At 35.7% G+C, this 25,562-nt stretch overlaps 1 protein-coding gene across 8 annotated transcripts in view; it reads right to left on the bottom strand.

Annotated features, from left to right (window-relative positions):
• LOC128860293 (NAD(+) hydrolase sarm1) overlaps positions 1 to 25,562 on the bottom strand; it is a 158,139-nt gene that overhangs the window by 76,745 nt on the left and 55,832 nt on the right. For all 8 annotated transcript variants that reach the window (XM_054097733.1, XM_054097724.1, XM_054097725.1 and 5 more), the window contains one exon: positions 7,560 to 7,835. In XM_054097733.1, coding sequence (XP_053953708.1) covers positions 7,560 to 7,835 — 276 coding nt within the window. The remainder of the gene's footprint in view (positions 1 to 7,559; positions 7,836 to 25,562) is intronic.

The raw sequence follows: 25,562 nt of genomic DNA, 5'->3' as shown, positions 1-25,562 counted from the left end.
ATCACTATGCACTTTTACTCAATCTAAATTAAGTGATGTTGTTTTTGCAATAATGTCGCATTCATTCCGCCTTCCGCCAAGCGTGTTTTTGTTTTTCTTCAACTGCTCTACTCTGACCAGGTGCAGGGGTGGCATTTTCTACCCTCTACAAAAGGTGAGGATGAGCATTATTCAGGTAATTTTTGTTTAGCTGTGCGTGTTATCTGCGTTAATGAGTTGAGATTTTTTTCAAGAAAAGAAAACACGAAAAGATTAGTTCATCCACAGGAGTCATGAAGCGCATATGGAAGAGATCATCTGTGTGAATGTGAGGAAATTGAAAGGTCTATCTATAATTTTACAATCTTTATTAATTCTTTGAAATCAACGAGGGCGGTTAAATAAGTATCCGTGATTTATGGCAGAGAGCTTTCCGACGGCAAGACAAATTTCAGACTGATTGATAGGTTAGTTTGGATTTGGCAGCTATTCGAGTTTCATGATTTTCGCTAAGGTGGAAAAAGAGAAGTTTCGACGATAATTCGCTTTTTGTTTTTGAATGGGAAAATGCGAGAAGAAAAAAGCAAAGTTGGATGCTCTCTATAGGAACGCTCCGGCATCTATGGCCACAGTTTAATATTGGCTCAAAGAATTCAAACGTGGGCGAACATACGACTCTGATGAGGAGCGTACAGGACGGCAGACGTGGTTACCGATGAAATCATTCAAAAAGTCCACGACATGGTTCTCGCTGATCGACGAACGAAAGGACGAGAAGTAACGAGGCCATAGGTGTGTCGACCGGAACGGCAATTAATATTTTTCGTGCTAAGTTGGATGAAAAAATTGTGGGTCCGATGGGTGCCGCGTTTGCTGCACGAGCAACATCAAGGTAATGTGGCTATCCACTTCGAAGCAATGTTTGGAGTAATTTAAGCGAGATCTGAAGGAATGTTTGCGTCTATTCATCGTTACATACAAGAAACTAGACAACAATCAAAACAATGGATTTCTCCCTGTGAATCTGCTCCAAAGAAGGTGAAGACAATCCCAACGATTGGAAAGCTCATGGTGACGATTTTTTGGGATGCGAACGACGTCATCCTCATGGATTTTTTAGAAAAAGGAAGAACGATCACTGCGCAACAGTATAGTGGGTTGTTGGAACGCTTTCACAAAATAATGAAGAAGATTCGGCTACATTTGGCGAACAAGAAGGTACTGTTTCACCTCGATAACGCACTAGCACTTTTAACCAGAAATGTCGCCGGCAAAGTGCGAGAATTGCGTTATGAATTGCTGCCGCACCCCCCGTATTCATCTGATCTGGCTCCGCGCAACTTTTTCTTGTTCCCTAATATGAAGAAATGGCTCGCAAAATTTGTTTCAAACAAGGAGGCCATCGCCAAGAAAGAGGCGTATTTTGGAGAGTTCAACAAATCCTATTTTTGGAGGGGTTAAAAATGTGGCCGGAGCGTTGGGAGAAGTGTATCTTTCTAAAAGAGGACTATGTTGAAAAAAACAACATTTTGAAAGAATGGGGTGTTCATTTCTAACACGGGTACTGATTGAACCCTCTCGTATATTTATTCCTTCCGCTTCATAGTAAAGTCTAGGCCCAAAAATTTGCCGCACTACTACCGATATGTTTTGTCTGTAGATCTACTAGAAGGAAATTTAGTGCCGCATGCAATGCTTTCGATGGCGTTCGATTGGCATTGCACCGCACTGCTTCATACATGCGAGTCTTTGAACCTTTTTCAACCCTTTTAATGTTCACACCCTTCTCAAGGGCATTTCACCACAATATACATATATGCCGTTGTATATAGCCAATGTATTACTCTGGGTTCCATTCCCCTCTTTTCCCCAATTAATCTTCTGCAGGAAAACAACGCCCTCATTGCTTTGCGTATTCTACCTGCAACTGTGAGTCTCGAATTTAGCTTCTTACGCAGCACGGCCTAGCCCTTTCCGTTACTCTAAGGGTGCTTCACCTAGGGATATTTATTTAAGAACAGGTGTCTTATATCTCCTGCTAGAAAGTATCGCATCCGTTATTTCCAACATAAAAAAGAAATAATTTTGTATTATATTTGTTCCAAATTTTTGATTTGAAAGTTAATTTTAAAAACTATTCTCGAACCAAATTTTCAAGCAGAATAAAAAAAAATTAGCTCTATACAAGTAAATATTTATTAATACGAGAAGATATCTTCGAGACGAGTGTACCGACATAAAAAATAATAACAATCGAAAGTCGAATGTACGTAGCCCGCGAAATTTGAAACCTTCACCTTATTTTTTGAACACACCTCGTACATACGGTTGATTGCGAACGAGAAGCTAAGAGAGCTTCGTTTATGTGAATAAAATCGTCGGGTTGGGTTGTGTTACCTTTATTTCTATCATTTAATCACCAATTTCTAATAATCAATTGATTTATGACTGTGTTAACACAGTTTTAATTGTTTTAAATTCCGCGTAGTTATCGCAACTGTTTTGTTTCGAGCTGGCGACTCCATACAGTTTGTCAAGAATGACTTTTGAAAATAAATTCAATTTTTCGACTTCATTAGCAACTTTTGTACTGATTCATATTTGTTCACAGCGGGAATTTATAAAAAGCCGTTCAAATTCTTTGGAAAAACAACAACTAAAACAACAAAAACAAATGACACACTATTTTGACACTGTTAATAAACTGTTTTTACATTTTGCTTTTTCAATTTCTTTAGGATGTGTTGCGCGATTATCTTCGCTTTACCGTTATCTCTGATTTGCAATGATCACTTTGACGCTTTCGCTTTACAATTCAGTGAAAAACGGACTTCAAATTTAAGGGGTTAGGGGTAGTCAGGATTTTCAAAAAATTTGATTCTTTTTTACATTTTTTATTAAGTATAATATCTTAAAAATATTGTGTGAAAATTTGAAGTGATTCCCACAAATACTTTTCGAGTTATTCAACAATTAACAAAGGGCGCTCGGGCGCTCCATAGCTCGATAGCAAAACTTTAAATGCGTTTTTATCAAAACTATGTTTTTTGAACTGGTGATTATTGTAACTTAAAAACCGCTTGGTAGATTTCAATAAGATTTATACTGCTTTTGAAAAGCATAAAAAACTCATGCATGATCGAAGGATTTTTTTCCAAAATTTCGATTTTTTTTTGTCGGTTTTTTCTCTGAGAAATCCTGAGGCCGCTATATTGTTAATTTTGAAAACAAAAAGCTTCGAGCAGGCACCAGATTATCTATAAATAAAACTAATTTCTCTTGTCCGATTGATTCTATATGAATCTCCAAGGACTTGTGATGAAACGGGCTCTACACAAACTTTTACAATTATTCATTTTTTTTTTTTTTGAAATTTTGCTAAAGTCAAGCCGAAGCATGACGTATTAATGCTATGTTTTTATTTTTGTAAAATAAAGTAACTGACTAGCAAAAAAAAATTATAATCATTTTTTCGGGCCTATGACTACCCCTAACCCGTTAAACATTGTGTTTTTAAAATAATAAAAGGCAAACTGTCAAAAAATCGCTCTCAAAAATCGCTTCGATTTTTAACAAATTTTTTTCAGCATTTTCTTCCATAAAAGCAAATGTCCGAGAGTATTTTTTAAATAATTGAGGATTAGATTTCCAGTTAAAAAGAACTGGCGCATTTCTTTCTGCAGTTGCGCTGGCCTTTCTGTCAAAAAACGAAATCGACTTTGTTTCTTATCGATATGCTGCTATAATATCGACTGGTCAAAACGTGAATTTTTTTGTCCAATATTTTATTTTTTGTCTAAAATTTTTTTTAGGCCACGATGTTCACTATTTTGAATAATTATTTTTTTTTAATAAAGTTTATGTAGGACTAGCCTTATGGCTGTAGTTCTTCAGTTGTGAATTATAAATCTGGGTGTACCCTCCTATTTGTGGTGTGTGATATTGATATTTTTCCACTACATTTTCAAGCCAACTCCGAACGGCAGATGGTTTTTTTACAAGAAGCTTTTCTCAAGGCAGAAATTCGCTAGGAGGTTTGCCATTGCCTCCTGAGAGGCCACCGATATCAAAAAAAAAAAGGTTTCTATAATTTGATGTTTTATGACCAGAAATTCAAGTCTGCGTACTTCCGAACGGTAGTCACGCTCCAACTCATTCGACTACGGCGGCCGCTAAATTCTGAATTAATTCTGCACTCGAAAGAACTACCTAAATTTAGAACAAATTTTTTTTGTTCCTGACAGTGTCGGGCTTTTTTATACATAATATATAAAAAGCAACTCCAGCATTCGTTACATGTAAATTATCAAAAATCGACGGGGTTTCGGAGCTACTTCAAATTTGCAATTTATTATATTAGCTCTCCGTTGGACAGCTTTTTTAAAACCTTCGGTTTGGCACCTGGCTCTGTTTTAAAAGGTTATATACATAAATCGATATAAAATTAAATTTTAGGAAGTTAGCTGGAAGCTCAAGTCGTTAGGTATAATAGAAATATGTTAAATTCACGTTCAAAACCGAAAAAGCCAGTCTGGTCAGACCCGGGTGCCCAACGGAGGGTTAAAACTGAATGTGCTTTAACACTGCATAGCCAAATTTTTTAAAAATTTTGATTACACAATTTGAAATTTTATTAACATTTCTTTGAATTTTTTTCATAATTTTTAATAATAAAATATTTAAGTTTTGGTTTTATGTATTATGAAAACTCTATTTTTATTAAAAAAGATACGAAAAATGTTTGCATAAAAACGTTGTGAATATTGTATGAAAAGCAATGTCTCATTTGGACTATGAGTAACTGTGTATTTTCCACAATGATCCCATATCGTGCAAACACCGTTTTTTATAACCAAAAGTTAATTTGCGAGTTTTAATACAAAATAACTTTTTTCTCTTTTTTTTCTTTTTTGAAATGTGCGGAAAGCCGCACTAATTCCAAGTTGCCTTTACTAAATTCTCTCATTTAAATGTCCATATCCCCGTAAGTTTGCCGCTGATTTGCTTGAAAATTTTGACAAAAAACTAAAAAAGCGTTAAGCTTTAGAAAAATGCAAAAAAATCGATCTTTTTCTGTACAATTTTAGGAAAGTACACGTTAGTTAACATTTCAAACACAAATATCCATCCTATGTATATATATACATATATACGTATGTATGTACATAGCATATGCACCAATTCTCATTCATCATTTACGCGCCCCTTTTTAATGCACTTTCACTTTGCCTTTCCATCTACTCGCTTTACTACGCTCATAAATATTTGTATTTACACACTTATACGCCTAACATTGCCTACTTTTAGGCTTAAAATTACGCTCATATTCTCTACAACCTACATGTGCCCAGCAACTAAAGGTAATGAGTGAGCAGCGAGAAGCCTATGGCCCTTATTATGAGCAACATTCGATCTTCGACTGTAGTCGAAAGTGCTGATCGAACGAATTTTCATTTGGTATTATGGTGCTCATTCGTTGAAGAATAGGACTATTGTGAATTTCGATCGCTCGACGCATTTACAATAGATAATTTTTTCTCAGCTGATACAGCAAATCAAAATAAAAGAACATCCGATTGTGTTGAAATTCTTTGTTAACAACATTTTTAAAAGTTAAAAAAAGTATTTTTTGTGAAAATGAGTACAACGGAGTTGTGGTTCGACGATTCATCGGACTATGAAAGATTAGTGGAACTAGCTAGAAGTAGAAAACAGTTGAGGGGCGCATCCAACCCCCTAGAAATGGCTTCCACTAAGTAAGTTTAGAATTTTCAAAATGTGTTGACGTACTTAATATTACAGAAATTTCCTTACAGATTTTTAAAGAACTTTAGATTATCTTAAGAGGCGTTTATGAACCTACTGTTCAGTACAGAAAACAAGTTGCAGCAGTGCACCCGAGCCAAATTGATTCCAAATATTTTAAAGCTAGCCACAGTTCTGCGAGTTTGTGCTCAGGGATCGTACCAATTGAGTATTGGTAATGAAGGTATGCTAGGACTTGCTCAACCCAATGTGTACGATGATGCTGAAGATATTGAAGTGGAGTCAAATAACGGAGAATTAGAAAACATAAGAAATGAAATTTTGAGAATATTAAAAATCTAAAAAGTATTAAATAGAAACCTTTACACCACACTTTCTGTTTTATTTTTGTTATAAATTTTCTTTATTCAATTATTCGTCATTCGAAAAAAATATGAAAATGTATTTCTATAAACATCACAAAAAAAAACCATTATTAAGCTTAATCCATTTTGCTGCCGTTCTCACTGGTGGTCCCAAGCAATTCAGCTCCGTTGTAAATTCCTCCCATTTTTTTGCTGCTTGAACTTTGGTGCAAATCCCTTTTGCGAATTGTGGATTCGCCTTTCTAATTGTTGTTTGGTACTCACGACTTTCGACCTGCATAAAATTAACAAAATTAGTATATATTTATTATTTGGTTACTATAAAACCATAAATAATCGCAAACAACTTACACTTTAACAAGTTTTCCCACAATACGCTGCACAATCGAAAGCAAAATTGCATTCGACTCTAAATTCGGTAAACAACGAAAATTTCGATAGGGTTGAACCGCTCATAATACCAAATTGACATTCGATTTTCGATCTTCGACAACCAGCGAATATCGAAGATCGAATACAACTCATAATAGGGGCCTATATTGCATATTAATTCAAAAATGCGTTATTGTCTTAGGAAAATATTGCATTACTCTTATGTCTACGAAGAATGAATTATATGATAAGTTATTATTTAAATATATTTTTCTTGAATAGATAATATAATTAATCAGTTCTAATGCGTAATATTACGGCGCATACATTTTATAATAAGTTTTGCAACATTTATACGCTGTTAATTTCAACAAAAATAATTGAAATTTTTTTTACTGTTAAAATAACATGGCACCAGAATATAAAGGTACAAAAGCAAAACCGTACAAATACAACACATTCTACATTTACGAAAAAGAGAATTTACTGGGCAGTCATATTTGAAAGTATTGTTTTGTTATATTACATAGATTCTCCCTGCTCGCTGTCTCTTCGTTCGGCTAACTTGGCGAAAAATTTGCATGTGAAAGCAACAACAAAGTTATCGAGCAAACCACTTGCTAACACTTCCCGAAAAGAGAAGACCTATTACCTTCTCGTTTCCGAAGAAAACATACATAATTTATTATATTAGGTCTCTTCTATTCGCCATTTCCCCGCTCGCTATCTCTATACTCAAATAAACTTGATGAAAAATTTGCAAGAGAAAGCAAGAACAAAGTTATCGAGCAAGATTCGCCGCTAGCGAGTATGGACACATCAGACTGGTATACCGCACTGCCTTATCAAAACCTGTAATTTAAGGCAGTTCTATTCCCGCGCTGTACCAGTTGCTTAATCTATTCGCCGCTTACCAACTCTTCTGGGGAAAAGAAGGGGCCTACTATATATTTAGTTCTAAGTGCGTTGCATTGCACTCTTGCCTGCTGAGTGGATGTAACATACAAACTACATATACACTACAGTTTGCATGTTTGGGATTTAAGTCTCTCTCATTTCTCATTTTTCCCCACTCACCTGCTGCGATGTGGATGATGTTTCCTTAACACTACTACTGGAACTGGAACTTGTATTTATATGTCGCCCCACGGTCGTTGTTGTTGCACTGCTCAACCCATTGCTGCCATTGCTGCTACCTGCCGTGAGGCCATTAATTGCGGGCGTTGTTACTGTGGCCACTGTGCCGCCACCACTTGTCGTAGGTGTAGTGCCATTTTTCTTGTGGAAATTTTCAATTAACGACGATGCTGGACTGGCAACACCGCTATGTGAACTATCCGAAAAATCTGACATCTAAAAATTGAAATAAAAAAACAACAAATTTTTCATATTAGATTTTTTTCTCAGCATTAATGTTTTTTCTTAGAAAAAATATGTATATTGACGTTAATTAAATTCACTACATATATAATATTACGAAATTTCATTGAATAATCAAGAAAGAAGCAGCAAGTGTAGCTTATTGAAAACGACAGTTTCGTAGAAGTTACACACTCGTGCATGCTCTTATGTACATATTTAATTACTTGTGTATATTTGTACAAGAGTAACTTGAGAAGACTTGTGTAGTCTAGTTGCTATTATTATTGATTTATATGTAATTTGCTTTTGATAAGCACTCCACTACAAATCACATGCAATAAGTTTGAGTACAATATTTGCTAGACAATCTGTCGACGAGTATTGCTTTAGAAAAATATTGAAAGAAAAATTAGCACAGCCACAAACTTTATACCGCGATAAGCTGTAGCTGTATTCAATTTTGTTACATAAAATTGTAGTGCAAAAAAAAAAAACAAAAAAAAAAAAAAAAAATAGTATGCTAAAGTTTGATTGACGACGCGCAATTTCTTAGCTTAGTGCTCAGTATGATATAAAGATAATCAGCTCAATTTAAAAAAAAAGCGAAATAGTAATAAATAATTTTTCAGTAATTCAGAAGAACGCTTATAAAATTGATTATTATCAGAAATTGCCGACGAATACTCGTATTTATATACATACATATGTATGTATGTATGTACCTACAAAGTCAGCTATAAGCCTGTAAAAATTCAAATCCGAATGTGAACTGTCAAAGTGTAGGCTATTTATCTCTTGCAATCTTTTCAACTCATTTTTTCTGCATCCATTCTCACTCACATTGATCAAAAGAATCAACACAAATATCAAGTCTTGGATTTTTTCATCGAATTGTGAAATACGAAGACCTGACTGAGATTTCCAAACTTACCACCCACGCTTAGCCATTCGTTAGGTTTGCTGATGGAGCGCAAAACGCCGCGTATATTTGAATTTCTTACATCAGAATTGGATTAAAACCCACGCAACTACAGAGAGCGGACATAATACAAACATGTATGCATGCAAATCTAGAGAGGAACATATTTATGCCGATGCTGAAGATAAGATTTAAAAAAATTTTTTTTCATGTAGGTATAGGCCACAAGCACTTATATGTGTATGTATGTATATGGCGTGACCATGGCTATAAAACTAAACTCTTATTACTCATAAACAAATTTTTCTATAACCGCCTAATTCATGCAGAACGTTTGGTGGTAGTGGGTAAAAATTTCATTACATGGCCATTACCGGCTGCACGACACGAAAATTAAGTGTTGGTATTTTAAGCAAAGCACGAAATAAGGCGCAAGTAAATACAAATTGTCTAATAGTTCTGCAGAAAGCATTAGATATTCCTCAGAATAGTGAAAAGGATTTTAATCAAATGTACTCGAATTTCAACTTTTCTGTATGGTGCTCCAGAAAGGTGCGTTGTATTTAAAAAAAATGTTAAGTGTACTTCAGAAAGCGTAAAACACATTTAATATTATATGACACTTGAAAATACCTAAAATAAATTTTTATAATAATAATTATAATATTTGATACCTTTTCTGGTACATTCATAGTTCCGAATTATATTTATCATTATTGAATTTTTACCTACTCTGAGAGTAAACGCGAAACAAGAAAATCAGTAATGGATTTCAAACGTAATAGTGCGATTGGATTATATTTGGCTAGAAAATCACAACCTGTGACTGTTCGTGAGCTCGAGCACCTTAAAGTAAATAAAGTTTTTGTTTATCGCGCCATTACTCGTTAGAATGATACTGGTAGCATCGCGAGACGTCATGGAGGTGGTCATCAAAAGACTGAAACGTCACGTGAAATAGTTCAAAAAGTGAAGAAGCGACTTGAGCGAAATTCCCGACGAAGTGCCAATGAAATGGCGAAAGAACTGAAAATATCTGACTGTAGCATACGCTGCATAATGAAAAATGATCTCTAAGTCAAGCCTTACAAGATCTCAAAGGCGTATGATCTCTCACCAAAGCAGCAACAATTCAGACTTGAGAGAGCGAAGGAGTTGCTTCGCTTGGCCGAAAGCGGTCAATTTCCAAACATTGTGTTTTATGACGAGAAAATTTTTCAAATTGAGCAATTCGTAAACTCCCAAAACGATAGGGTTCATTTGACCCACCGTTCATATGAGAATTTAAGTCATCGATTGGCCACCTGGCCACAGGTAACGGTTTAGGCTGCTGCACCCGCCACAGGTAATGGTTTGAGCCGCTGTAACCGCAGATGGGCGCTCTTTAATTGTTTTTATCGAGCCTGGCGTCAAGATAAATACGAAATATTATCGGGAAAGTATTCCGGAGGTTGCCTTGAAGCCGTGGGCGGACAAACATTTCCGTGGCAGACGTAGTCAGACATGGACGTTTCAGCAAGACTCGGCACCGTCTCACAAATATTGAGTGAACCAAGAATGGCTAAAAAACAACGTTCCGAACTTCATAACGTACACACAATGGCTCTCAAATTCACCAGACGCGAATCCGGTGGATTATTTGCTTTGGGCCATTTTGGAGAGCAAGGTCCGAACTAAAAGATTCACCAGTCTCGAGGCGCTGAAAAAAAGCCATTGTACGCGAGTGGGCCAAAATACCTGCAAGTCATATTCGGGCAGCTTGCGATTCATTTCTGGACCAGCTCAAGGCCAGAGTCAAGGCAAAATGTGGTCGGTCATAACGAGAAAAAGTGAAATGATTCTTAATTGTGTATTATTTTCACACATTTGTTACTTTGAATTGAACAAAAGTTATTTTCCAAACTACATTTATGGCGACCTTTGTAATTTGTTACACTTCCAGTGCCGGACCCTGTATTAGCGGTCGCCCCCCGGCAGGCAATGGCAAACCTCCCTGAGTCTTGAAACAGCTCCTCATAAAAAAATTAACTGCCCTGCGGACTCGGCTTAGAACTGTAGGTCCCTCCATCTGTTGAACAAAATCAAGACGCACGTCACAAATGAGAGAACGAGCTCTTCCAAACACCCAAAAAAGTTGTAAGCGCCAATTTTATATATGTATATGTATAAATTATTTTCAAATTTTACATAGAATTATGATGAAAATATAGTAAGCTAGAACTGCTGAGAGACATTTTTGGCATTTTGACTTTTGCAAACCATTTAATCTCAAACTCTCACTTCCTTTGCTTCTTTTTGTTATGTCTTTTTTCATTGAAATATTCTTACAAATAAAATTAACTCTTATGATAAAAACTTGCTTATATTTTAATATCATGCAAATGAGTATGTAAAATTGCGCAGGTATTCCTGAGTGCTTTTGCCACATCACTTTTATTACAAAGAATGGATGCTCCAATATTAGCGCAAGAATGAACCTCAACACTTCCGAATTTCACAGCGCTACAAGACCAAACCGGAACTCTTTAATTGGTTAGGCAAGCAAATTGAAAGATGCCTTTGTTTTCGTATGGTTATGTAACTCTAGCATTACAAACATATCCTCGCTACTTCAGACCCAACCCAGCCCGACTAAAAACAAATCAAATAATTTTCAAACATTAAATTAAAAAAAACTGAATAAATTAAAGGTATGAATAGCTCAATATGCATATTAATTGCCACAAGTAGGTCGCAAAATCATAAATCATTAAATTGTAAATGACAAATGTGCGCAGATAATGAAATACTGCTAATGACTTCATTTTGGTTACTGAAACCTGCTCACACTCGCATTTAATGAAAGATTCAAAATGCTCAAGCGAGAATAATTTAGGTGTAAATACTCGTATAAAATACAAAGTCTCTTATCGACAACATTTAATCCCACCAAACGAACGCACGCATTACAAATGCCTCTAATTTAAAAAAATCATTGGAGCTTTAGAAAATGACAACCGAATTGGTGGTGGCGTTGGTAAAGTTTGAAGTCTCAATTTTTCAACCAACTTAAGCCATTAGAATAGTTAATTTCATATATAAAAATTTGCTATAGCGCTAATAAATTTTCAATTGTGGATGAGTTACTTCGCATTTGTCAGCTATAAAAACTTTAATACCTGTACTATTGTGTACATATGTATGTGAACAATGAACGAGTATATAAATGTTCGTATGCAAATGAGTGAATTGTGTGTTGTAACAAAAAGAGTTACATTTCATACAAATAAAAGCACAATGCAACACCGACGATGATGACTAGTTACAAGCCAAGTTAATAGCTTGAACGGTGCATATTCACTTACATATAAGTATAATATATTTCGATGGATAAACTTTGCATGTTTAATTACGTGAAAAAAGCAACGCCGCATAAATCTGAAATGCAAATCGTGTTGTCAAAGGAAATCCCACGTTTTGCACTTTTGTATGCATAGAAAATGAATTGTGAAAACACAAATGCACATAAACGTATGTGAAGCTTAAAATTTAAATCACATATGAGCAGCTAGTAAGTGCCGAGTATGTAGCACATTTCCTGTAGGAAAAAACTCCTCTACTGAAAAAGTTTTTGGTACTGGAACTCAAAATGCCTACATAGCCCGTTTCACTTTAAAACATAGACAAATGTACTTGAGAAAATGTAAAATATATTTAATAATAATAAATTTTTATTTTCGAAAACGTGAAACATATTTCAGAATAGTCCATAGTAATTTAGAAAACGTGAAACATATTTCAGAATAGTTGATTGAAATTTAGAAAACACAAAATATATTTTAGAATAATCAATTAGAATTAAGAAAACATAAAATATATTTCATAATAGTCAATTGTGATTTAGAAAATGTAAAATTTACTTGAGAATAGTCAATAGAAATTTAGAAAATGTAAAATATGTTTCAGAATAGTCAATCGTAATTAAGAAAGCGAGAAGGATATTTCAGAATAGTCCATAGTAATTTAGGAAACGTGAAACATATTTCAGAATAGTTGATTGAAATTTAGAAAGCACAAAATATATTTGAGAATAGTCAATTGTAACTTGAAAAACGTAAAATATATTTCAGAATAGTCAATTGGAATTAAGAAAACGTTAAATATATTTCAGAACAGTCAATTGTAACTTAAAAAACGTAAAATGTATTTCAGAATAGTCAATCGTAATTAAGAAAGCGTTAAATAATAGGACTATGAATAAGTTCGTGCGGTTTTTTTTCGAAATTTGAAACTTTATTGACGTAAAATGGTTACAAATTTAATATTCAAAATATTGTCCATCGCTTACTACTACTTTTTCCCATCTTTCTGGCAATTCACGGATTCCCTTTGTGAAAAATTCGGTCGGTTTTGCCGCAATCCACGAATCGATCCATTTTTTGACTTCATCGTAATTACGGAAGTGCTGGTCAGCCAGGCCATGTTGCATCGATCGGAAGAGATAGTAATCGGATGGCGCAAGGTCTGGACTATACGGCGGGTGGGGTAGGACATCCCATTTGAGCGTTTCTAAGTATGTTTTGACCACTTGTGCAACATGTGGCCGAGCATTGTCATGTTGCAAAATAACTTTGTCGTGTCTATCGGCGTATTGCGGCCGTTTTTCTCGCAGTGCTCGGCTCAAACGCATCAATTGTCGTCGGTAGACATCCCCCGTAATCGTTTCATTCGGTTTCAGTAGCTCATAATACACAACACCCAGCTGGTCCCACCAGATACACAGCATAACCTTCAGGCCATGAATATTCTGCGCCGACGTCGATGTTGAAGCATGGCCAGGGTATCCATACGTTGCCCGACGTTTTGGATTGTCGTAATGGACCCACTTTTCATCGCCAGTCACAATTCGATGCAAAAAACCCTTTCTTTTGTGCCGTTGAAGCAGTTGTTCGCATGCCATAAAACGGCGTTCAACGTCTCTTGGCTTCAATTCATACGGCACCCAATGGCCTACCTTTCGGATCATTCCCATGGCTTTTAAACGTTTGGAAATGGTTGATTGATCAACTCCCAAAGTTTTTGCAACCTCTTCTTGCGTTTGAGCCGGATCTTGATCGAGCAATTCCTCCAATTCGGTATCCATGAACTTTGGCGGCGCACCCTCGCGTTCTTCGTCTTCCAAGCCAAAATCACCACTTTTAAAGCGTGCAAACCACTTCTGGCACGTTCGCTCAGATAGAGCATGCTCACCATAAACTTCCACCAAGATACGATGACTTTCGGCTGCTTTTTTCTCCATATTAAAATAATGAAGAAGAATTCCCCGCAAAAACACATTATTTGGCACGAAATTCGACATTTTCAAGTGTGGTAAAAATATTGTTGTTTACGCTTCAAATAAAAAACTTATACTGACGTTTGTGCCTTACGACAGTAGCTCTCCAATGAATGTTTGGAAATGTGGATCGATGGAATAATAATCAAGTTACGCCATCTGTTGTAAAACCGTAACGAACTTATTCATAGTCCTATTATATTTTAAAATAGTCAATTGTAATTTAGAAAACACAAAATATATTTCAGAATAGTTAATTGGAATTAAGAAAACGTTAAGCATATTTCAGAAGAGTCGATTGAAATTTAGAAAACACAAAATATATTTCAGAATAGTTAATTGGAATTAAGAAAACGTTAAGCATATTTCAGAATAGTCAATTGGAATTAAGAAAACGTTAAATATATTTCAGAATAGTCAATAGAAACTTGAAAAACGTAAAATATATTTCAGAACAGTCAATTGTAACTTAAAAATCGTAAAATATATTTTATAACAGTCAATTGGAATTAAGAAAAAGTAAAATACAGTAGGTTCTGTTTTTATGCGGTAGATACGTTCCGCAAGAAACAGCATAAAAAAAACAGCATAAAAAAAGCTACTAGTTCTATAGTAAAACTATAGATACGTTTCAAATGCTAAAACCGCACAAATCTGAAATAATGTAATAAAATCGCATAAAAAAGGGCACTAGTCCCATATTATAACTATAGATACGTTCCATAGACCACATGAATCTGAAATAATTAAATAAAATCGCATAAACAAAATATTGTATTTTTGAAAATTATATCTTTATTTAAGAAACGTCAGAATCGAAAAATAAATTTAAGTCAGAAATAGAATCAGACAATACCCACATGTTGCGCGTTCGTTTAGGATTTGGCGTAAAATCACTTTCGTCACTTTAGGAAATGTACACGTTATGTTACGTACATAGTACATAGTTATGCAGGCGGTTCCATACTTGTAGGGTTAGCTTTTCTGATGTAATCTGTGATGAGTTTTTGCTTAGCTGGTTTAGAATCTTGTTTATATGAACAATTCCGGATAGGTCGACATGCATTTTGTAATTAAAAAAAAAACCGCACTATTTCAAAACCGCATAAAAAAAAGCCGCATAAAAACAGAACCTACTGTATATTTCAGAATAGTCCAATGTGCTTTAGAAAACGTATAATATAACTCGGAATAGTCATTTTACTTCAAAAAGCGTAGAATATTTTTCATATAAGTCAATTATAATTTAGAAAGTGTTGAATATATAATATTTACTTCTGAATAGTCAATTGCTCCATTCGATACATTCTAGAGAGTGTTAACTCTACTCCAGAAGGTATGGGAAGTACAAATCGCTCAGTTGTGCAAGAAATGTCATAATCCAAGCAAAATGTGTTTAAATAAATATCCAGAAATTATCGCCAGCTCTTTTTTTTAACAGTATCTCAGATGAAAATTTTACTTAGGGAGGCATAGGAAATTGAAAACTCTGAATCCAATTTAGTTCCTTGTTTTTGGATTACGATACTTTTGTGCGAAAGGAGCAATATGTACTTTAAATATATTTATAAATTTTCTAAAGCAAAATTGATATCTTTTGATGTATGTACATTCCACACTCTTTGAAATATTTACATGCATGTAGCACTTTCTGAACATGTCTTCAAGAGCAATGGACTATTTTGACGCATATTTGATGCTTTCCGAGTTTCTCATGAAAAAGAATATTATGAATATATGCAAAACTAATATTACTAATTCGCCGCAAAGAAAGCATTTCGCTTGACATATCGAGTGTATTGATATCTGGCCTCAGAGTATGTAATTTTGGCTTCATTCAAAATTAAAAGCAAATAATCGCGCTAAGGCTTTTTCGAATGATTTTTTTTTTTTTTTTTTTTTTTTTTTTTGAAATAAATATATTATAAATATTTATTGAGCCAAATTAAAAATTTTGTAGAAAGCACACTTAACAAATCTAAGTGCAATTATTTACGAAGAAATGAAATAAAAAATGAACATTTTGTTTACCCAATCGTTGAATTGAGCATAGAACTTAATGAGTATTTCGCCAATATACGCCACCGCGATTATTGCGACAACGGCAGCAGCGCCAGTTATATTTTAGATATGAATGTAGAGGATAAAATAGGCTCGGAACTAGCGAAAAAGGGCTACGGAGTGTAATAGATTTCAACTGTCGACCTTAATACTACTTCCAAAGTAACAAAAAAGGATGCAACAGTGGACAATTAACACTTCAAAAAAGAAAAAAAAAAAACAAACAAACAAACAAAAAAACGGAGTTGATTAATTAATTAATTTAATTAATTATGGTTCTAAAATCATTAGAAGGAAACCAGTTTGGTACAAGTGGATTTCCCTTCAGGGCTACTCTGCTTACACCTATCTGTATGCAAGTATGTGTGCATATGTACACTTTATGCATTTGCCGCTGTTTGTTACAGTTGTTGATTTTATACCTTTTTGAAATTATCTGTATACATTTATCTGTAACATAAAAAACAATTTTAATATTTTTCTATAATAGATAAATGCATTGCTAATAATTATATTCAAATGTAAGCAGAATATATTTAGATGCGATTAAAATATTGGCCTCAATCCTATGCGCAAATACATAAATAAGTGTAAGTACATATTAATGTCTACAAAGTATTTATTTGCCTTAGTACGGCCAGACAACTAAAAGGAGAAAATACTAATGACCCAGCTGGAAAAAATAATCAGCCTAATCTTAATCGTGAGTTATAGAGCACACAAAAATAAAAGTGGTAAAAAGCACCAAAATTTGTTTTTGTATTCAGCCCAGTTGCAATTATTCTCTAGAATTTGTATTCTTGCGGATTTATGTTTTCACTCTAAAAAAATCCTCCGATTCTTAACTCTTGTGGAAAAGATTTTCCCCCAAATTTTGGGAGTAAGAAATTCGAGTTTCGAAACAGCTGACTTCTGCATTATTGACAGTTCCAAGTGGTGTAAAATGTGTGCAAGTTTAAGTTATTTCAAATAAAGTTAACAAAAAAGTGGGAAAAAGTGCATAAAATTATTAAATAATGCATAAAACAGATCTTTGACTACTAGCAGACGCAGAAACTGCAGAATTCGAGCACCATACACAGGCGCCAAAAGCTTTAAGAAGGCATATTCGGCCTAAAGCAAAGTCACTTGAAGAATTGTCGCAATTCTCGTGAGTACTGCAAATATCTTTTATTAAAGTTTCCGTTATTTTTCCATCTTTATACAGGTTTGATGAATATTATTGACTAAAAACCATTGGCTTTCAATATTGGTTAGAGGGGCGTAGAATCCACACGTGCCTAATAATGCCAAAGGCATTGAACGTTTCGCTTATGGTAAAACTTAGTAAAGCTTTGCACAACTGGTTTGCTGAAGTTGGATAGCAAACGGAGATCGGAAAAGAGAGGACATTTCTTTGACCCAATAAACTGTCAATAAAGCTCCAGATGAGTTGGTTGACATTTTTAATACACATTTATGTTCAAAGTGGATCATCATTCACAACATTACAATGCGGGGTGCGTCAAAGCTTCCTTCACAAAACTCCTCCAAAGTGTTCTATCGCTTGCTTTTCCTTCGTAGTTGCGAATTCCCATTGCTGTGAGATCGCTTCCTACTGCGTCTACTCGTATCCATCGGTTTCTCGATCTTCTCGTTTAAAGTGGATAAATGCATGTTAAGCAGAAGAAAATACGTTCAAATTCTTATTACTAACGCACAAAGATTAAGCATCATATTATATTACTCTTCTTTTTTTGTTTTTGAATTTGTGATGCCTATTTTCTCCCAAAACACAATTTCCGTTTTTCGAAGCTCGTTTGTGATAGGAGGAAATGGAGAATGGGAAAAATTCGCTGGGCTGGAAAACTGTCTCAGGCTATCCCCAAAAGGCACACTAAGAAACCTCAAGCGTCTAACCGCTAGACCAGGACATTTGCAAAGAAAGTCTCTTAGTAGGATCCCAACAGCTTCTGCAATGGGTGTTGTACAGACGTCCAAGCTTCTCTGCATGAGTTCCGATCACACAGTGCCCAGTGAACACCGCTATGAGTTTGGAAATTGAATTGCGAGGGATCACCAGCACTTTAAGCATCCCGCTGCTGTCGTACTGAGGGCAGAGCGATTTTGAGACAACACAGATTGTTTTTGAGACAAGACAGAACTCCATCTGTCTTGCGCTTTTTTTTTTTAAGAAATTATGCAGTTTCCTTTTAACAACGGTCAAGGGGACACCGTTGTCTGCAATGGGGATAACTGAAACCAGTTCTGTTGACCCTTTCCTGGCCAGCTCATTGGCAATTTCACTTCCTTCTACGTTCCTATACCCTGGAACGCATAAAATAAGGGAAATGTTTCCCGCACGTTCGAGACCCTCCCTACAGGAGTTGACCAGAAGAGAGCTGGCAGGGCCTTGATCGCACTTTGTTATACTAACATTTAATGAGGTATAAAATTGCATGCACAAAAATATCGCCATCACGCCCCTACTAATGTACGACTCCGTATTTGTGACGGCTAACTAGGCAAAGACGAACTTCAGTAACCATGGACTGGGAAACGTAGGCGCACCTACACTTCGCAATCTCCGTGCGCTAAGACCCTTTACTCGTCTGCGAGTTGGTTGTACAATTATAAACCATGCCAATCTATTACTTCGACCCCTGAGTGATACTCGTCCATTCTGCACGGAAATCGCAAAGCCTAGACACATCCTAATCCCAAAAATTGGTACATGCCGATAAGAGATTTTGGAATATGCCGACTCCATCGTGATGCTAAAAAATCCCAGCATCAAAAGTGTGCAATTAATGTATGACTTTCTGAAAGAATCGCTTAAAGCAAAACTAAGAACTGAGGATATATTTATAATATCTGAACCATCTCCAAGAGTAAGCTTTACAATTAAGGCACGATTTTTCAAAAAGTTCCTACAACCCACACCATCATTCATGTACGAGTACTTTATTTTTTTACATACATAAATACAAACAAAGGTGGCACAAAATTAATCAGCCTATCGGAAGATTTTTAATTTTTGCAAATAGCTTCGTACGTCGATCGTATTTGACGCTTCTGAACTAGATTGCTGCGCTATGCTAACAAAGAAGCGAAAATGGAGCGCGAAAAAGTCAAAATAGAGATTTTCATTACTCTTCACTTTCTTTTTTTAATTTAATAAAAAAGTTGTGCAAAAACAAAATTGGATGATTCGTTTTGCGCCACCTTGTATATACATATGTACATAAGTATGAAATCAAACAACTGTTTTGTAATCGAAAGTAACTTGCAATATCCATTAATATTCTCGTACACTTGTCCACTTCTACGCGTACGAGTGCACGAATGTTGTAGAACTTTGAACTTTTTTAATAAGGAATTCATTTTCAACGCCGTTTCTCTGTTTCGCTTTACTTACTTCTAACTTAATTGATTACGCTTCATTGTCTATTATGAAATTCTCAAGACAGGAAATGGTTTGTGCGCTTTGATGTTGATTTGATTTATGGCTGCCGGCGCTGAGAAGGTGTAATCTTAGAAATCCTAAAATAGAATAGTTAACACTCTCATTTGCGAGTGTGTGTGTATGATCGTATGTATGTATATGGGTAGAAGTGAGTTAGCTTGGGATGTCAATTCATGGATAGCGCTGTGGAGTTACTGCATGAGTGTGTATTTATACAATTCTGATATAAATCGATGTGTGCTTTATGATACTAATAACTGGTTAATTGCACCTAAATGCCCGTACATGGATATTGAAATCAAAACATTATTGATAGGACAACCATAAAGTAGTAGCAAGTTTTTTTATTATAACAGCAATCAGACAATCCTTAATACGGTCTAGTTTTTATAAACTTTTATTTTTTTAATTTTTTTACAAATATTTCTTAGTTCATAAAAAATACCAATTTATGACATATTATATTTGAAAATAAAAAAATGGAAAAAAAAAATCCTTAATATTGCTACTGATATGCTGATATTTATCAATCACTTCTCAACCTTCCTCCAGCTCGATAACTGAATTATGAAATAAGTACACACCTTGTAATTTCAACAAAACTTTATTGCACGTTTAAACTCTTATACGAGGGTCACTTCCGACACACCACGTGTGATGAGCTGTAATCCGATATTTTCATCGAAAAGTTTGCTATTCTTTAGCATAAACTAATATGTACATTTTGATTTACGAGCTTGATTTGTTCTTTTTCAGTGAGTTGCAAAATTCATCTCGCCCAAAGGCTTGAAATCTCTTCTTCTTCTTAATTGGCGCGATAACCGCTTACGCGATTTTGGCCGAGTTTAACAAAGCGCGCTAGTCGTTTCTTTCTCGTGCTAACCGGCGCCCGTTGGACACACCTAGTGAAGCCAAGTAATTCCCCATCTAATATTTCCAACGCAAAGGAGACTTTCTTCTTCCTCTGCTACCACCAGCTGGTACCGCGTCGAATACTTTCAGAGCCGGAGCGTTTGTATCCATTCGGACGACATGACCCAACCAACGTAGCCACTGAATCTTTATTCGTTGCGCTATGTCTATGTCGTTGTAAAGCTCATACAGCTCATCGTTCCATCGCCTGCGCCAACGTGCAAAGGTTCAAAAATCTTACGCAGAATCTTTCTCTCAAACACTCCAAGCGTCGCTTCATCGGATGTTGTCATCGTCCACGCTCCAGGCTGACATTATTATCGGTGTTAATGCTGGTTTCTAGATAAACGAAATCTCAATCTTAAAATAATAACTGTCAGCAGTGACGTGGGTGCCGATACACGAGTGCACTGACTGTTTGTTTGAAGACAGGAGGTACTTCGTTTTGTCCTCATTCACCACCAAACCCATTCGCTTTGCCTCTTTATTCAGTTTGGAGAAGGCAGAACTAACAGTGCGGTTGTTAAGGCCGATGATATTGATATCATCGGCATACGCCAACAATTGTACGCTCTTATAAAATATTGTGCCTGAGCGATTAAGTTCTGCTGCTCGTACGATGCTCTCCAACATCAGGTTCAAGAAGTCACACGAAAGCGAGTCGCCCTGTCTGAAACCTCGTTTGGTCCTTCCCAATTCTGATGGCGCTGCTGGTGTTGAGCAACGTCATCTTGCAAAGCCGTATTAGTTTTGTGGGGATATCAAACTCAGACATCGCGGCATACAGATAACTCCTTTTCGTACTGTCGAATGCCGCTTGGATGTTGACGAAAAGATGGTGTGTGTCGATTCTCCATTCAGGGGTTTTTTCCAAGATTTGGCGTATTGTAAATATTTGGTCGATGGTACACTTTCCGGGTCTTAAGTCACACTGATAAGGTCCAATCAGTTGGTTAATGGTGGGCTTCAGCCTTTCACACAATACGCTCGCTAGAACCTTGTAGACGATATTTAGAAGACTAGTCCCGAGGTAATTGGCACAGATTGCAGGATAACCCTTCTTATGGATTGGGCAGAGCAAACTTAAATTCCAATCGGCAGGCATGCTTTCATCCGACCATATTTTGCATAGAAGCTGATGCATGCACCTTACCAGCTACTCGCTGCCGTGTTTCAATAGCTCAGCCAGCAGTCCGTCAGCTTCCGTGACTTTGTTGTTCCTTAGCCGTGTTATCGTTAATTTCACCTCGTCATGATCGGGTAGCGGAACGATAATCCCGTCGTCAACGATTGGGGTATCGGGATCTTCACATTCTCTGTGACATGCGCAACTATCATTTCTAAATTTCTAAATAACACTCCCGTCAAAAGACCAATACCAGTAGCAAACACAGCTGGTGGCTCGATGTCGCTCCAATTAATTCACCTGTAAATTTTATAAGTTTACACATTTGTCAAGCAACAACAAGCGGACGACGGTCAAGTGGCAATCATCTCGAAAACTTATGAAATCTGTAAAAGCAGCTTTGATTTAGGCGGCTACCGATTTAAATGCTAATACTGAGAGATTGATAGATGAGATGAGTGTCACAAACAACGCAAAGTAAGCAGCAAAAGCAAAAAAATTTCGAGAACAAACAATAAATTGTAATAAATTTGTTGCTAAGCTTGTCTGAGAAAGTATTAGCCTTAAGCGGATTTTAAATTAGGCATTTTTGAATTTATTGATTTGCTAATAAAAATTGACGTTCGTATTTGTTCTTGCTCTTAAGAGCAGGATGACGCGCCACGCTTGTTGCCAGCCGTGTCATATTTCATGATTTTTTTATTTTGTTTTTTGGCTAAGTTTTTGCATAAAATGTCTGCGTTAAATTGGAAATATGTATGTATGCATGAATGAGCGTAAAATAGCTGAAAGCCGAAGAATATGTATTGTATATAAATGGTTTCTGCTGTATGCTTTGATGCTTTAAATCATTATAACATTAATGCGGCACATCTGTCAAATAACTTTTGGTAAAAGAAATTTGATGATGAAGAAGTATGATGCTTAAAATTTTAAGAATTATAGCAATTTTATTTATTTCTATTCTAAAATATTCTAAAAAATTTCATTTTTCGTTTTCCACAATGCACTAATTTTAGTAAATTAAAGAACAAAACAAATTTCTGTCATTTAATGGAAATAAATCATTAAAAATATTTGTCTGCAAAAATGTTTGCCTTTATTTAATTGTTGGTTCTATGCGTTGAAAAACTGTATATAAATTGGCAGCAAGCACGCAATATGACGTGCCAAAAATGAACGAAATGTCAACAAAGTTATTTGCACAAACAAATGTAGTGCCATTAAATGAACTAAACAATTTCGCACAAATTTTTTCGGCAAGCATGAAAGTGCAAAGTACGAAAAATTGTGTATGTGTTCATGCATGTATGTATGTACTTATATATCATTTTTAGTAATGTTAATGGATTATTTCAACGCTACAAAAATAAATTTCCATTTTTATGCAGAAAAAGTTCAAGAACCTGTTGAGATACTTAAAAGCGGACATACTGGTAGTCCTGAAATTTTATCCTGAAAAACGACAACACCTGAAAAATATGTACGTAGTACAGGATGTATAACTTTCTCACAAATAATCATTCTCCTCTCTTGGCGTGAAACAACTGCTGAGAGAACAATTCTCTTTGATAGTTATCGCCTATCGGCAGACAACGGCACACTTTCGAGTGTATTTCGATCATGAAAATATTTCCCATTTAAAAGGACAACAGCATATAGTACTTTTGTTTCTTTTCAGCCCTAACTTTCCATACTACAGCCTGATTTCCACCCGAAAAATATACATTTTTTTTTTAAATCCGCCATTTTGTTATTTTTCAAAAAAATGTTCCATTGTAGCACCTGCCAGAATGAAAAGCCTACAGAATAATAATGAGTTTAACTTTTTCGTTTCAGATGTCCTGAAGGACCAAAATCCTGTTGACAAGCCACATAATATACATAACTTTTTGATGCCAAAGGTATCTTCAAATTTTGATTTTATTTTTTACGAATGCGAATCTGTGATCTGTTCGCGTGCATACTTTCAGATGTCGATTTTGTGGGTAAATTTTCAATGGCTTTCAGGCCTAATTTGGGCTCTATCTCGGCAAATATGGCGTCGAATATTATCCTTCATAGCTTCAATGGTTTCTAGGTTATTAACATAAACTCTATCTTTAATAAGGCTGCATAAAAAATAGTCCACAGGTATTATATTGGAAGATTGTTGCAGCCAAATTGCTTCAGTGTATCGTAAAATTACCGCCAAAAACCTGCTGGCAACGTGCCCACACAGGAAGAAATAAACCTCAGTAAAATAGGACAAATGGTAATAAGTATTAATGGTTGTACGAGTTAGGCTAAAGCCTTTATGCACTGCGACCAGACTGATCTATTGTGCGCCTCTAATTACATAATTATAATTATTTAGTATGCCGAGGAATCGAACCAGCTCCTTCGGAGGGAGCAGTTATAGGTCTTCCTACTCTAGTAGCTACGAGCCCATGATTCTGTGTCTCCTGTGGCCGAATGCCTCACAGTTGGTAAGTGTTCCATAGGCTCCTCTTCATCACAGCAGAACCTGCGTGATCTTCTAGTAGAAAACACTATTATGTTAAAGTGTTTATTACAGGCAAAGTGACCTGTAAGTGCTCCACAGAGTAATCTGAGGCCCTTTTTATGTAGGGTTAGAGCAGATTTTACTCTGTTGGCATTTAGGTTGAAAAACTTTTTGGAGTGATTAAGGCCGCTTGTGCCGTTCCAGTGTTCCCTGATTTTAGTTTGGATCTATTTTTGGTTACCTGTTTTATATTCTTTTTGTTAAAGCCGAAAAATGGTGTTGGTCCAATAAATAGCCCTTCTGCCCCTTTTTTATGCCAAATACTAAAATTCATTGAGGAAGTTGGACTAAGAGAAATGCTTCGAATGCACGAAGGGGGCAAAATGTATATTTCAGGTCACAGTGTTAAATTTTCTCATAATGATAATAAATCGTGAAATTATTTTTCCCGTGAGTTGCACTTGCAATAGACGTGTTGTTTCTTTTACTACGTGGCATGATGCAACGTTTTGTTGAAACCACATATCACCAATACCCACATTGTCATCAAAGCTATTCAACCGTCGTTTTACTAAAGACTACAAATTGTCTAAAAATTTGAGATGGTCGGGGTTTCAGAATGGCTGGCTATTGAATTATTTCGAATTGATTGTTATTTTACCAATTTTCTAATGATTTGATGAGTACTTTGTGTCGTTATCTTGTTGAATAACTATCCTTTCTCCTCTTAACCCACAGCTAATGAGCAACTTCTCTTTTGATAGACTTTCGTGCTCATTACTCCTCACACTACATCTGACGGGCATATCCCAAACTGGGAGAAACACAAATATGATATACAAAGCAACTTTGGCTGTGAGAGTAACTTCGGCTGCCTTGTGATAGGGGATTCGACAGCATAGTTACATATGTCCGCTTATTTCACAGTTATTGTTATGCTATTCGGCTCAGTGTTGTTGTTCCTTGTTCCGATGAAAGTGAAGTGACATGAGCAATGACTGCTTTGATTTTTTCGTATATTACCAACTCAATCTTGGTTTTATCGCAAACACACCACTGTCACATACCTGGTTACATCAACAAATTAGCTGAGTTCTTCAAAATCGCTGAGAGCCGTTTAACAGTCTTCTGAATGCTCTCCACCGTAGGAGAAACACACTCAGATTAGATAACAAGCAAATTGTTAGTTTCTTTTACTTAATGACTTTGGGATGCTTTGCCAGACTTCGAACTTTATTTGACTTGCATTTATCTCACCTATCTGTACCTGTTTCCAATTATCAATAGTCCAATGCTGCTGAGCTAACTAAAGCAAAAAGTATTGGAGTCTTGTAATTTTTGTCTGAAAATGTTAACGTTTTTGGCTATTTTGCATCAAAAATGCAATCTTTTAAAGTTTTCATTTTTCATGGCATTAAAGATCGCGCAAAATACCAAATGGTGTACGGCCATTTGT

Source organism: Anastrepha ludens, chromosome 4 (genome assembly GCF_028408465.1).
Source record: "Anastrepha ludens isolate Willacy chromosome 4, idAnaLude1.1, whole genome shotgun sequence".
Classification (NCBI taxonomy): Eukaryota; Metazoa; Arthropoda; class Insecta; order Diptera; family Tephritidae; genus Anastrepha; species Anastrepha ludens.
Note: the sequence above shows the minus strand (reverse complement) of the source record. Positions and strands in the feature narration are given on the sequence as shown.